Source organism: Buceros rhinoceros, unplaced genomic scaffold, assembly GCF_000710305.1.
Source record: "Buceros rhinoceros silvestris isolate BGI_N320 unplaced genomic scaffold, ASM71030v1 scaffold15802, whole genome shotgun sequence".
Taxonomy (NCBI): Eukaryota; Metazoa; Chordata; class Aves; order Bucerotiformes; family Bucerotidae; genus Buceros; species Buceros rhinoceros.
The window spans coordinates 17,146-32,695 of record NW_010398434.1 but is presented as its reverse complement, the minus strand read 5'-3'; the positions used below and the strand labels follow the sequence as shown (position 1 = coordinate 32,695).

The 15,550-nt window shown below is 37.5% G+C and overlaps 2 protein-coding genes across 2 annotated transcripts in view; one reads left to right on the top strand and one right to left on the bottom strand.

Annotated features, from left to right (window-relative positions):
* Window positions 1-1,496, top strand: part of LOC104488990 (chromosome unknown open reading frame, human C19orf40) — a 2,477-nt gene extending 981 nt beyond the window's left edge. The window contains exons 2-4 of the mRNA XM_010131102.1: window positions 44-183; window positions 477-629; window positions 1,254-1,496. Coding sequence (XP_010129404.1) covers window positions 44-183; window positions 477-629; window positions 1,254-1,496 — 536 coding nt within the window. The remainder of the gene's footprint in view (window positions 1-43; window positions 184-476; window positions 630-1,253) is intronic.
* Window positions 1,497-4,933: 3,437 nt separating this feature from the next.
* The window catches only part of RHPN2 (rhophilin, Rho GTPase binding protein 2), a 22,893-nt gene continuing 12,276 nt past the window's right edge, over window positions 4,934-15,550 (bottom strand). The window contains exons 6-15 of the mRNA XM_010131101.1: window positions 15,035-15,159; window positions 14,033-14,199; window positions 11,574-11,761; window positions 10,123-10,279; window positions 9,517-9,636; window positions 9,224-9,418; window positions 8,393-8,469; window positions 7,475-7,621; window positions 6,497-6,652; window positions 4,934-5,185 (exon numbers count right to left, since the gene is read on the bottom strand). Of these exons, the coding sequence (XP_010129403.1) occupies window positions 4,934-5,185; window positions 6,497-6,652; window positions 7,475-7,621; window positions 8,393-8,469; window positions 9,224-9,418; window positions 9,517-9,636; window positions 10,123-10,279; window positions 11,574-11,761; window positions 14,033-14,199; window positions 15,035-15,159 (1,584 nt within the window). The remainder of the gene's footprint in view (window positions 5,186-6,496; window positions 6,653-7,474; window positions 7,622-8,392; window positions 8,470-9,223; window positions 9,419-9,516; window positions 9,637-10,122; window positions 10,280-11,573; window positions 11,762-14,032; window positions 14,200-15,034; window positions 15,160-15,550) is intronic.

Here is a 15,550-nt window from a genome sequence, read left to right as displayed (position 1 = left end):
TTTTTAACCACTGTATTTTTTCTTTTAACAATCTCACCTCCAGGGAAAACTAGACTCATTTTTGAAGATGGTTTGGGACTTGTGGATTTTCATCTTTCAAACAGAACTTGCATTTTATATATTTCTGAAGCAGACTTGGTTGCAGGGGATGAATTCAAACGAAGACTGGCTCGGTTTAGAAATGTAAGTGCTACATAAAGAGAATAGAAAAATGTTTCAATTGGTGTTTGTTTATTCCATGCTTCCGAAAACATCCTCCTTATTTTTAAATTCTACTGGAGCTAAACTTTTGTGATGACTTCCACCTGAGGAGTGAAAAATTGTGCAGCTGTGCAATAGTGCTGTATGAAATATCAGTACTGTTGCTGCAACTTCTGTTTTTCCTATGATGTGCTTTCGGGCATACTTGACGGAAGTTTTCTCTCTTGCATTGCATCAGCTTGTCATTACCAAGGTCTTGTCTGTTTTGCTTTCAGGCCAGCAGTCTTGGGGGAATTGTAATTGTAGAAAAGACTCAAATTAGTGATCAGTACTTCTTACCAGTACAAAAGCTTGTGGTGCTGGAACTTGGAATGGTGTTGCTTCCTGTGGCAAATCAAGGAGAAGCTTCTCAACTTATCACTCAGCTAGTAAGTTTCTACGATAGTGGACAAACATCTAGTAAAATATGGGATATAAGGAGAAACACCTGTTTTCCCAAATCATCACTCATTTCAAAAAGAATACCTGGGGTTTTAAAGGAATGTAAAAAATTTTGATGTTTGAATGTAAGGAATAAATATGCCACAACAGTAGTGTGGAATACAGTGCAGTGGAAAGAGGGTTCACTTAAGAACAAAGAAAAAAAGTTGAAGAATATGATACTGGATTTTTTTAATGTGATCTTGCACTGAGATGCCACTGCATTGCATTAGCCGTTTCTCACTTCTCTGTCAAAACTGACTTGAGATTTTGCTTGATCCCAGGCTGGAGAAACTAATCTTAACATTGTTTCTCTTTTCCTTCATCCTTTCTCTGATTGATCATCAAAAAGATTACAAACTCATTGTTTTAATTCATGGTTGGTATTAAGAAACTGATGGTTTGCTAGTGAGATTTTGTGGATCTGCATCAAAACCCTAATAAGGAGCTTGTTTGTAAAACTTCCTAGCGTTTGCATTGAACTCTTGAGATGAAACTATTTTGGAAACCAAAAGCAGAGTTCCAATAGAGGGCACTCAGTGTTATTTACTCTCAGTTTTGCTTTTCTTCAGGTCCGTGAAGAAAGTAAGGATCGCAACAGTAACCCGTTCCTTCCTAAACAGTGTTCTCAGCTGGCAGAGCCATCAGTGTTTCGGACAGTACAACAGATTCCAGGAGTTGGGGAAGCAAAAGCTCTGCTTTTACTGCAGCAGTTTGGAACCATACACCAGCTTTGTAACGCATCTGTCAAAGAGCTCGAGCTGGTAGTTGGACAAACAGCAGCACAACAGATCTACAGGTTTTTGTGTTCCTGACCTTCATGGGTAGTGCTGTTTTGGAAAACGAAAGACTTTTGGTTTGTTTGTTTTCTATGAATGACAAAATCTTGTTTTTAGTAAACACATATTATGGTAATTTCTATAATCCTAGTAACAACTGGAGGGTGTTGACTAATGAGAGATTACTTGTCTGCTGCTTTATAGCTGTTCTGCTCTTGTAGATTGAGCTGTGAAAATTACCCTGGAAGGAGGGCTGCAAAGTATTTTGAATCTATATTGTACAAGAAAGCTGTCCCTTTCAGCATCCACAGAAAAAAACAGAAAAGTAATTTGCTTGCTTACTTTTGTCTTCCAGAAATAAACACATTGTTAGTACGTGGGTGGTGGTGTTATCTTCTCAGTAACGGGAAATGTGAGTTACAGTGCTTTAAAGTTAGCTTACATTGCTTTATAATAATATCTTTGATTTATACCTTTATGGAGTTGCCTTGGCTTTACACTAACTTTATTTCTTTGGTTCCTTTTTCAGTTTATTCCTATGTCAAATACCCAAAATCTTGGTTATTTCACGTTGCACTTTCAAATATAGGTTGGGATAATTATAATCAATTACAATATATTTTGTCACAAGAATAACCAATTCTACTCTTTTAATTTCAATACCGGTTATGTGCTGCGAAGAAAATAATATGGGAAGCTTTGATCAAAATGCGTAATTCAACCTGTCCTTCCAGTATTAATTTTTTCAAGATTTATTTGTAAAGAGAAAGATTGGTTTTCCTGACATCTTGCATTTTATTTTAAATTATATTCTTACCCTATTTAGTAAGGGTAAAATTGCCTTTTGCCTTATGCACCCATTAAGGCTGTGTGTGAAAAGCCTCTTTCATACTACTTGGGTTTTGGATCACAGCAGGAAAGGCAGTTAAGCAGGATTTTCAACTCCCTTTTGTAAACTAAGGAGAAGTGAATAATAGAACTTTGGCACCTCTGTAACTAATTTCATCCACCAGTTAGTGGGGACAGCAGATAGATCTGTTATTTGTATTGATTCCTTACTTGGGATGAAAATATAATTTGGCCATAAATATTTAATTTACTGAATAACAAACATTAGAATGTCCAGAACTACAGAACAAGATACTACTTTCTTGCAAATAAGAAATGCTTAAGCTTCTTTATACATCTGTCTGTTCAGATTTTTATTCCCTTTGTCAGACTCTGTCACTTTGCTATGAAGACAGGATTTCACATCTAAAGGTATGTGGCTATTGATGTTGCAAAGCAAACACCTTTTTACTACTACAAATGACCATGTGTTCAGTGTACTAAATAAAGTTCAACTACAGTAGTAACAACTAGTACTGAGTTGTAGGCCGAACTCCTAATCTGTTGGAGACCTTTATTTTTCAGGGCTTTATAGTAGCCTTCTACATCCCTCTGGATAGAATCTCATTACAAATATTCCAGTGGTCTGAGCAAGAATTAACTGGCTGTGAAATTAGCATTTGCCTTCAGGTTAGCTGTTGGCTACCACTGAGTGTAGAACGGGTCTTTAGTTAGCTGTCAGAAAATAGTACGTATTTCTGTGGCACTTGAGAAGCGCAAATTTTTACTTGAATTGGAAGTGGGAGGTTAAATATAAAAATACCTCCACCCCAACCTTTCCTCAAGGAGTAGTGGGTGTAACAGTGGGAATGGAGAGGGGTTAGGTATCACGCAGCTAAGGAAGACTATCATAGTGGGCTGAGAGAAGTGAAGAGTTGGGAGGGTGATGCCCATGACTTTACTACCCAGATAATGAAAGCTTCAGCAATTTTAGCTCTTTGTGCAAAGTAAATCTCTTCTGTGTGGAATATTGTATGGCAGGGTTTTGCATGTCAGTATGACTGCTGCTGCCTGCATGCGTAAAGAGAAGTGCTACTACAAACAGACATGAAGAATAGCTACTGAGGATAGGTGAGGCACAAGTAATTTACAACAGTTTTTTTTAAATGTAACATTTATAGGGAAACTCTAGAAATACGTTAAGACTCTTTATAAGGAAGCAAGTTTTAGACTATAATTTACATATTACACAATGTAAACTTCTAAGACAGGTCCTTAGATCTTTATAAGCAATGTTACAGAAGCATGCAAAAGGTATGCCAGCAGTAAATAGTGAAAACCTGAGAATTAGGCTGTATCATCCAAGCTGGAGCAGAATCAAAAAGCTATGACTAAATGGCAGCATCTGATTTTTATTCTTAAATAAGTATCATCAACATATTTACACCTATTACATAAGAAACTAAAAACAAATTACAACTTTAAAGTTTACACCCAGACACAAACTTTCCCCTTAAGTTTTGAGTATCAAACAGTATATATCTACTCTGTAGATGGCAATGTTAACTAACACTAGAGTGTTAGCAATTTTGAATTAATTTGTTTCAGAAAACAAGAATCTCAAAGAAATGCTCACACAGATTTTATTGTCTCCCTCCTTAATGTAATGTATAGCCAATACTAGCTCATGAATTGGTCCAAGAGGAGGAGGATTGTTTTATATCTATTTGGGTTTTCACTTGGTGTGACCGTAAATCAACATTCTGCCACTTAAGGCTCCCTTCTTTTCTCATATTTTAAAGCATCACCACAATTTACGTGCTCTTGATCAATATAGGTAGCATATCAGTTTTGAGATTTGTTGCACAGCTGTCAAGTTTATCAAGACTAATGTGATACAAGTCTTATGGTAAATAGGTTAAATAAAGTTTGGAATAAAGCCTGGTTTTAACAATTGAATCAGCAGGCATTTAAAATGTATCCTTGATCAGAAAGAGCCAAGTAAAAGCCTCTTGTAGTTCAAAAGTTGTTAGTGTTTTTGTTTTTTACTTCTAAGCCTTCTAATTCTCTTCCAGAGTTAAATTAACTATTCAGTAGAATCTCTCCTCTCAGAAGGAGAATGTCTATACATAAAAACAACAACTACATGACCCTGCCCCTTGGCACAAGGGTGGTTTCTCTGAATAACATTCTCTTTCGCCTGTGGTTTGTTAAGATAATTCTTTAAAGTAGTGTCAAGTGATTTATTATTAACTCTAAACTTTTACATCAAAATCATCCTTTAATGTCACCTATTGTTTTGCATGCAGCATCAGGTTTGTAATAAATAACTCCCATCTATGATAGTTATAAAAAAATTAGTCGTGATACTGCGTTTTGAAATTCCAAAGGAATCCAGTCCTCATGTAAGCAATTTTATAGATAACTTGTTATTGCATACCTCCTAAACCTCTTCATTCTAACCTTCAGATACTTAAGTTTTACAGGCTTTGCCAGCCTCTGACCTTCATAGTGGCTCAATACACAGTAAATGAAGTCAGTGGCATTTGTCTGAATTTATACACACACATATATAAAAATAAAATGGATAAATATTATATACATTTTAAAGGAAAATGTCACGTTAACACACCCTTCTGAAAGATTCAGTACAGTGAACTTTCTGAATTCAGAAACGCGAAGGGAGAAAGCTTCTTCTTCATCTGAGAACTTCCAGCCACAGCTGAAGGAAGGCAGAGGGTGCTTGCAGCTTTCTGTCTGTTTTTCGTTCCCCAACTTAGAAAAGGCAGTTTCAGTGGGGCTTTCTTGGTCTGATCAGTCTTATCCTCTTCCATGGCTAAACAGATTAAGGAGTAGGTCTTCTGCATTCCCACTGAGTAAGTTGCACTCTTACCATGCTGTAGGAAAAAGAGAAGCATTTGAAGAATCAGTCACCCAAAATGGGTCAAAATTGTGATGGTAACAGAGGATTACTGTGCAAATAATTTTCCAAGGCAGATGACAGGAGGCCTGTGCTAATGACGTATTAACTGAACACAAGGCCCTTCAGGGTGTGGTGATTCTGGTATTTCGGCTATGGAGACTCAGGGATATTCTGTGCAAAGCGTCAAGGGGCTCGTGAATCTTTTCCATGGGTTGAGTTGTAGCTAGCATTTACTGGCTTCTAGCATAACTATACAATACACACGCTAAGCTTCCTCCAAAGCTTAAGTATTTCTTGCACATATCTCTGAAGGGGAGTCTTTTTGCTATCTTTGGACAGGTTCCACAGACTGCAACTATGACAACAAAAGCTACTGAAGGACATTCTTCTGGGATGCCTGGAACGCAAAGTCTTCTCTGTCTTATCTTAGCTGTGCCCTGAAGCAATTGATTATACCCTAGCCTTTTGTTTCCAGAAAGAGTTCGGCATGGCAGGTGTGCAAGTCCTTATTTTCAATGAGGAAAATCAAACAAGAAAACCTAACAGCAGTAAGAGCACCTCGATCATTTCTAAGGCAACAATACTTCAGTGCCTAAGCTTGCCAAGGAATGTTAGAAGCATGAAGCAGTGGATTTAGCTGAACTACACCTTCTCTCACACTAGAAATAAGTTTAAGTCATTTAGAGCTTAACATTTTTTCATCTTCTGATCATTTTTCCTTAGTTTCAAGTTTCCACAGCGGCTTAGTAACTGACTAGACAGTTAAAAGTCCACCAAAATAAAAAATATATATGTTAATATGGGATCTAATACGAAAATCACAGATCATTTATGTTAACAGTGCATAGAAGATAAGCACGTGGTCTTGGATGTTCTATTTCATTCCATTATTGTTCATTGTGGTTTTTCCTGATGATGAACAGGGTAATACTTGCATTCTCTGCAAAAAGTTAAAGTTAGTTGCCCTGGACTTTATAATGCAATTAATCTAAGTAGCTCCACTACAAAAATAACCACCCACCCAGCCCTTCTTATGCACACAGACTGTACTTTAGCTTGCTCAATCATGATGATTTAAACAGACTGTTTAAATCTGAACTGAAAAATTTAGTTTCAATTTTCAGTTTAAATTTAAACTGAACACATGCCCAAATACTTCATATGTTCACTGGTGGAGTGAGGTGTCTGACTACACAACAGTAAACATTAATTAGGGACTGAAGGCAGAAAACTGAAAGAAAACTCACATACCCAATCTGCAAAACTTATTTGCCTCATTACATACCACAGATGCTGATGTATCCTGGCAACTGATAACCTCAATCTCAATGGTCTGCTCTCCCATGCTTTTGAATTTTTCCAGCACCTCATTCACTCCAAGCCACTTGCAATCCACGCCACCAACTGAAACAATGTAGTCACCTTCTTTTAGGCCCATTGACTGTCAAAATATTTTGCACACGTTATTATCTGGAATTATAAAGATGTGTAAAATTTTGTCATGATACAGTTTCCACCCTCTTAGATGCTGTAAAAACCATTGTCTAGCCAGACATCTGGAACTAAAGTGTATACATAACCTAGAGACATGCAGCACTTCCAAGCACACAAGTTACCTGGTTAAGTCACCACTGATAAGTGCAGTGCTGGCATACTCAAATGTTGGCTATTTTATGTCCTGTTTACTTTTCTCCTGAATTAATTGAAACCTGTGTTTTTGCTACCCTATCCTCCCCATGGGATATTTTCTCCAGCTTTTACTTCTATTTGTACTTCTGTGGTTGCTTCTGCATTTCCTATAGCTAAACTATGCTCATCACTGTATGCTGCTTTATCCATTTGTTTTTCCCCCATAAAAGAACATATTAGAAGACAACTAATATGTTCTTTTCCCCTCTTTTCCTTGGGCACATGCCACCTTCCCTTCCCTTCCCGATCCTCATACTTGTTGCTACTTTCTAAAGCTGTTATCCCTTCTAGCTTCCTGAATTAGATGGAGAATAGCATTTGGTTTTATTATTTATTAAGCGTGAACAGAGGAGAAATCAACTCTAGTTTAATGTGATGACAGGGATATGAATACGCTAACATCTAAGGTGTATAAAGTACTGAAACTGTGTTCAGATTATATGCATTAACTATAGTGACGTATAGTAGAGCTCTGGAAACACTCTACGCACCAGTATGAACAAGCTAAAATTACGTTTAAAAGACTGTAATGCCACAGTCTGGAGCTAGATTAATATTGCACCACTGTACTTACTGCTGCAGGACAGAGCGGATCAAGACAATAGATCTGTACTGGTGAACCTCCTTTAAGACTGAATCCTAGCTCTCCTGCTTCACGGTGGATGCGAATGGTACGTGGAGCCGTCCATCTCTGCTTGGCTGAGAACACTGTCAGCGGGCCCTGGAGGTAACACAGCAGCAGGTACGTTATGGTTTGCTGTCATCCGTAAGTGAGCATTTCTGATTTTTAGGTTATGATGCTTTAAGCTCATCTTACGTAGGTTTTACTCCAGCTACTCCATTGAAATGGAACAGTGAGATTTAGCCCTCAAGTTTTAAGATGTCCCCTGATGTGCTCAGCCCTACTTCATGACTGTTCAGGTGATGCTTCAAATACAGTGGGATGAGGACAACTGCCAAGTTGTTCTGAGATCTGTTTCAGAGATCAGAATCTTTTGGCTGCAGCAGGCTATAAGGTTCTGTATTACTCCGTTATAGAGGAGATAAACTGATTCAGAAAACATTGCATATTCTGATCCTAACCACAGCTGCCAATTCCCTTTGTAGACCAATACACACAGAGCCACCTAAAAGACTGGCTTTGTAGCATGCAATGTTGGCCACTCTGCATGCCCTTTCCCAAGGGCTGCATGCTTCTCCCCCCTCTAAGTTGTATACAATTATCTGTTCAAAATTCATGGGACTTTTATGAAGGTCATCAAGAATGAATGCTGTGCAAAGCCCTATACAAATGGCACTTCTTCTCTAGTCCCAAGTGGACTTAGAGCTCTGAAGCTAGGAGTGATCTCTCCAATAACTTCTGAAAAAAAGACCCAGTTACTACAGGATCATTTTTCAGGCTAAAATACTTTTGTCCCTTCCCTCAAGTTAGAGTGCATTTATTCTTGCTAGCAAAATGACAGAGGGAGGTCAGCATTAGCGTGTTACATACCAGCCTGTGAAAGAAGTCTTTAACTTTCACCTTGGAAAACTGAGGAGGGATTGCGTCTATTTTGTGCTCTGTTTTAGCTAAAACAAAAATAAAGACAGATTAATTTTCTCTCAAGTATTAGTTAACAGACACATAAATTTATTTTCCTTGAATTTCAAGCTAGATAGGAACTTCTCCTAAATTCTCATCAGGCTGTAGAAAAAAATCATTTTTGTGGAAATGTGTAAGACAAATACCTGAATCACCTTAAAAATATCTTCAGAGCTCATAGTATCAATACAGAAAACTTAAATCAAACCATCCAAACAAAACTATGCTATTCTGTTCTAAATATTTTTCAAAGAAAAATGAAGAACAAGCACTCATGCTTTCCCACTGCTCCAAAGAGGAAAGAGTTGGATGAGCTGGACTAAGGTAGGAAGAACCAATAGCAGTCAAACTGAGTTAACAACTCAGACCAGCGTAAGAGTTGTGCTATGAGAAACAGCTATTCGTTTTACCCATATGACTTTAGCTTTTAAACTTCCCTCTTTCTTTCTAGCTCAAGATAGTCACCAAAAAAAGCTGAATTCCAAAATAATAACCATTGTTATCTACCCCAGAAAATGATGTGGCCAGAAACAGAAACACTGTAAAGCAGCTGTAGCAAAATTAACTTTTCTGTGATTGAGGAAATGTGTAAAGAATCTGAACTCAAATGTACGGTATATAACTTGTACATTATTTATATTATGTAGGGATGCGTGTTATATATGTATATAAGTCACATATATAATGAAAGCATATACCGCTGTGGTTAGATACCCTTTACTTCTAGCTGTGTATACTTACGAAGGATATCTGGAGCCTGGATTAGACTGAGAAAGTCATCTTCTGTCTCTTGCTGAGCATATTTGAGAAGAGAGCGCTTATGTGCAGCTGTCAGAACCTCCTGAAGAACATCAATGTTGCGAAGCTTTTTGCACAGACCACAGACTCTTAGAGCTTCTTCATGGTAAACAATGGCTTTGTTTAAATGTGCTTTCCCTGAAAAAAAATTTGAAGATGTAGGCTGGCTTCCAGAGACACAACAAGAACAAGGTAATTTTCAAATTATATCGTAGCTGGGTGAAACTGGCAGTTACCTAATTGTTTTCTCTGAACTTTGTCCTTCAAAACTGTGAGAACCATCAGTCCTTCAGGCAAGTAGTCATACAGCTGGGACAAGGCTTTCTCCTGCTCATCTTCATCATCACCGGACTGCACTGTAATAATTGATACAGAACGTTAAGCAGTACGTATCTCTTGGTGCTCTGTTCCTTTAGTGGCTTGTTGTGTAGTTATTACTACCTTCTCTCCAAATGCAGTCAAATTTTTTTTTTTTTTTTTAAACACAACATACATGTTGATGGGGATTTCAAGTTTTTAGGACTTTTATCAGTTTCATCATCTCCAGTATCCAAGTATTACTTACGTGCCAGAACATATTGACAAGAATTGAACAATTTAGTAGCATATAATGGATATAATATTTCTTTTGTTTCTGTAAATGTTAGTTTATTGAGCTTTCACATTCTTCTGTAAAGTACAAAAAACCACGGCCTCATATCTGAACGGGAAAACGGCCACAAATTAACATTTATTGAAACCCCAAAGTTCCTGGCTCCTAGTTTTATTCATAGACCAAATTATAACTGTTTATGTTTATTATTGTGATTTATATGAATATATAGAAAATGTATGATTCTTACATTCATGGTCACACAGAATGGTGGCAAGGAAGTAGTGCGCCAGAGCTTTGTAATGGTCTGACTTTATTTGTGCCAGTTTAGACCAGGAATAGGGGATATTCTCTTTCACTGGTTCCTGATTCATTGCGGTGTTAACCAGCACGTAAACCTCTCCCACCTAAAATAAAGCACAGAACCGAAGTATAAGAATTTAACATTGGTTATCAGGAGCTCAAATAAGGGATATTACTTGATATCCTTTAAGTTAATGCATCACATCAAAGAGGAGAAAAAAAGATGGTTAGAAAAGGTTGGAAGTAAGTTTTAAGAAAATTAGAAATTCCATCTCTCAATATTCCCTTACAAGAAAAGTAAATCAATTTTGTACAAGAACAGATGGACTAAGCTGGTCAATCTATATGGTTTCAGAGTTCAGTAAAAACACCATATAATAAATGGGGTTTAATTTATAAATACATCTTACTGGGTTAATTCAGCTGAGAAAAAGGGTGAAGCGTATTACTTATGCAGTAGGTTTGTGCTTCATTTCAGAAACTTGAATCATATGTAGCCATAAGTTTGTGTGGTTTAGTTAAACTGGGCTACTATCCTTTATGCAGAAGAAATAAAAGAGCATTTCAAGCAGTGGATGGTGCTTTAATGGATCAAACAACTCCACCTGACAGAATCCAAAACTCTCCTGCAGCTGATCAATCCTACAGATAAGTCAGAGTGGCTTTGCAGGGCTGGTAGGAAAGGCTTTGCCCATTTTTCTAGTATGGAACAAATAATAAATCTGCTACTCCAAAATGGCTCAGAAAGCATATTCAGATCTTGTTGGCATACCCGATTTTAAACATGAACAATCAAGCTCAAACACTTCTGGGGCACAGCCTGCTTCTCCATTTTTCAGGCAAGCCCCAAGACAGTTCTGCAGCTACCAGTCTGTCTCGGCTCATCAGGGCCCTTCCCCCAGTTACAGTTTAGTCAATTCTTTTGGACTTAAGCTTTTTAGGTTTGCATAACCTTTAGCTGCTGGGAAATAACAGACAGGTTGTGTTCAATACCTAACGGAGAATGACACAAACAACCCCGTCCTTTTGAACGTTGTTCTGTGGACAAGATCTGTACTGTTTGAAAGAGCAATATGAGAAATAGCTTCTAAAACACCTTCAAGCAAGTTCACGGCCCAAGTGTTCCAGCTTGTTTCTGTTAAACTTCATGGATTACGATCTTAAATCGTAACAGTTCTAAAATAATGATATTTAAATAGCAGCTGTTCGCATTTTAATCTTCTGAAAGGTTGATTCTCATTGTAGCTTGTGAGCTGTCCCTTGTTACTTCTGGTTTTCAGTAATGGTGGTTAACATTTAGGTTTAATAAATTTTGATAATATTATTAGAGGCTGTAGTTAGTAACACAGCGTTATAAAGAGTTACTTTAAAGACTAAATTTTAAGTCTTATATTTTACCTTGGCAACTTCCTGTGTCATTTTCACTAGTGTGAAAAACTCATTGCGTATTCCAGGAAGACCAATCTGCTCAAAAACGCACTCTTGAGCTTGTGCAAGCATCATTTTTACTAGTACATTCAGCATAGCTGGGCTCATGTCGTAACTTGGTGTGTGAGTAAAGGTCTCCTTTAAATAGCTTAGGACTCCTGAAATTACAAAATGGTTTTGTCAGTATTACAAAGAGAAAAACAGGTGAACTTAATTCTAGCATGTACTGTAACAATTAAGATTGCTGCAGTGCAATACTAGAAAATGTGCTTTCAATCTGAAGGGATTCTTTGTGCTCATGAAATTAAACTGACCCATAGGTTTTGTTTTGTGTTCCCATCAAACACCTCCAGACACAGTTCACAAAATTACAGTTCAGAGGGGCAACAGAAGCTGCAAGTTTTAATAGTACTACCTTCAGATTTCCTTATAACAGTTCTTGTGAACAACCATAAAGCTGTGCTGAACTGATTGTGACTTGTATATGGCAGCGGTAGGCTAGGGCTAGTGGTAGGCATAGGACAAGAAAGCAAAAGAAACCTATGCAGCTATAAGGAGGTGACTGCAGAACTCTTGAAGGAAGGAAAAACCACAAACATGTAAACTTAATTATGAATCTCCTTTTCAGATGCTGCTAAGTGCATTGTGTCCCCCAACGAAGGCTCAGTTCCATCCCTGTAAGCAAACTAGAACAGTGTATTTAATAGGGTAGAATTAGATTCTCCTCTAGACATTTGGTTCCACCAACATATTAATCATTTCTGTCATCTGCCAGATGAAAACCAAATACTAACTTAGTATGTAGTGCAAATATTAAGTAACAGTTTCATGGACGGAAGCACAACCTTCAGCACTCACGTCATCCAGCTGGTTTAGTGACTTCTACTAGCCTGCTAATTCCTGATAATGCTACAGACGTGTAACAATAAGAGCTTTGCTTTTTAAGTGTCCCAGCTTCTGTAATCTTACTTCTTGCCACTACATTCAGTACTGGCCATGTTGTGTTGTATTTTTCTGTGTTTTACGTGTATCTTTTAACTTACTAATATGCCCATACACAAATCTGAATTACAGCCATATCTGCCTTTTCACACCAAAAAACCCACAAACAACAACCACCCCCAAAAAAAAAAATCTTGCCAGGTACATCCCAAGTACTGATAGGAACTAGAGAGAAAAATTACTCCTTTTTTTCCAGTCTCCACATATTTCTGCTTATGCATATACACGCTGAGAGCTTTCTTGGGGATAAACTCTGTGCAACATTTTCCTGTCAGCACAGGGGAAAGGTTAATACATGCTCTATATCATGTCTCTACTAACATAATGACCAGCGTTTCGGAGCCATGCACAGGTACAATGAAAGGCCTCCTGAGCGCGTTGCTTTGAGGCCCTGCAAAGGTACTGTGGTAGCAAATGACGCATTTCAATTTGCTAATTAATTCTGTTCTGCAAATACCTTGAAGTGAAAAGCAGGGATTTTTTACTTTGCAAAATAGGAGGAGCAGCAGCAAAATGGAGAACTTTCTCAAGTACCAAAATTACTTTTAGACGAAATGCAAAGGCTGAAAAACAATTTATTTAATAAATGCATGAAGAAATACTATCACTTTTTTTTTTTTGATAGCTGTGTTTTCTCAAAAGAAAGGTTTTATGACAATCCAACTCTGTGGTCCACCGTTTGCAGCTAATACAGCTACCCATAGAGTGGAAGCCAACAGACACATTGTTAGCGCAGAGATAAATTTTACAGTACGTATTAATTACATAGGTCATGTCTTTAAGCATTATGTGTAGCACAGATGACTTTTAGAAAAAATAGAAAATCTACTTGAGAAAAAACCAAAACAAAAGCTTCTATAAGCTAACTATAAGTTAGTTCAAGGGATACAATTCCTTATATTAGAATTTATATTTTTCTTTGCTTGGAACAGAGATTGATTGATTATTTTGAACCTGTTTGCCTTTGGAATCTATGGAATATAAGTAATCAGCTTCCAATGAATTGTAAATTTCACAGGAGAACACAGTAAGATTAATTTTGAAGAGACCATATGGAAAACTAGGTTTTAAGACCGTTATCAACCCTTTAGATTGTTTCTTGTACAGATTTTACCCCAATGTAGTATCACTGAGGTAAAATCAGCAGGTGAAATAAAGAATGAACAATGAAGCAGTTAACATTAGAGCTGTTATTTGAACCTTTGAACTGCAGTTCATTAATCGTTAACCACAGCATTCACTGACTTTATCTCCATGTTCAGCTAGTTCCAGCTTCAGCTCAGCTCTTTTTCAGGAGGCTTTTTGACTTTGCCTATTCCTCCTTTTTTGTGTAATAAAGATAGTTGGAAATGCAAAAATCTGCAGGTTGTCAGGATGCGATTAGAAACATTTGCCTAAAGACCTTCCCAATCTTTTAAAATTTGTACCTGCAGCTCTCTGAAAAGCATCAACAGCATTTTCTAGTCCAGCCTGGACCTGACGATTACATCGTGTTCCAATCTGGGTGTAGAGGGCTCCAATGTTGAATAAAATACTAGCTTTTTCAAGCGACAGATTTTGCTGACACACTGGGACACCTGTGAAGGAATCATACCTTGGGAAACAAAATTAGAAGTGTTAAGATTAGCAGAGTCTATTGAAACAAGAGATATTTTAATCCTGTTTTTTGAAAAGAGCAGTGGAATTCTTAATAATTGTTCTGCTACAGTGAAAATGAAGGTGAATAGAAGCAGTGGAACTAGGCTTAGTTTTCAGCACGTTTTACAGCAATGCCTCCATCCGCCTATTATATCTAACTTGAAACTGCCTATAAAAATCAGAGACTGAGAAATACTGGGGAATTATCCCTGTGTGCTGCTCTCGTACTTAGATGTTGCCAAACTGTTGGCATGGTTAGATCCTCTATAGCTTACATTTTAAAGTTTCTTCTTGCAGTTATGACTAAAATGTAATGGTTGCTCTTGGGTGCATGGTAGTCATCTTTTTTCACCATAAAAATAAAAATTCTGAATTCAGAGTCAAACTTTGCTCATAGGTGTAATAAATTTAAGTTGCTCCTTCTCTCTTCTGGCCCAAACGCTCTTCTTGACAAATTGAAGGAGGGAAATTAAGGTCTGACCCCTTCCCCATTTGCTTTGTGCACTAAGGTTCAGAGTCCAGGAAACATCTGCAGATGTCCAAAATGAAGATTATTTTCTCTCTTTTTTCCCCTCTCGTGCTAACCTATAGCCCAAATCATAATCTAGCCAGTGGCTAAGCATGACAAGGGTGTATTGTATTCAGGTTCCTCTTAATGCTGAAAAAAGATTGACACCACACACTTCAGGTGCTGGGGGGGAAACACACTGCCATGCCCAATTTAAACAGAAGACAGTTAATGATTAACAGTTAATGAAGAGACGAAAGACAAACATGAACTACACACTTACCATGTAAATAAAACTCCCATGTGCCTGGTGGGTGGGAAAAATCTGTTTTCTACATAACCAAGCTGAAGGAAATAGCTTATCAACATCTCAATGCCAGCTTCATCCCGGCTAGGAGTGCGGCAGGCCTTAAAAGACAAGAGATTAAAATAAAGTGTATTCTGTTGAGTTACAGGATGAATACTGAAACACCAGGGATAAAGCTCTGCTTCCTTTGGATTTACGCATATCATAGTAACGCGTGGAATCTGAGAACAGTACGCTGAAGGCCATATGGATGCGTTCCAAGGAAGAGTTTTTGAGCTGCACAGAAGTAGCACATAACCTTCAAGGAAGCAAAGAAGATTGAGACAATCTGAGACTTGGCAAGTCTCAGAGTTAATTAAATAAAGATTGTAGGTGTTTTATGAAAGCTACAAAGAAAGTTTGTTTCTAGTATAATACAGGAAACAACAATAGTTAAAATCATCACTATTCTACTACAATCTTTTGCCAGATGCATTCGGTTCAACGCTCTTC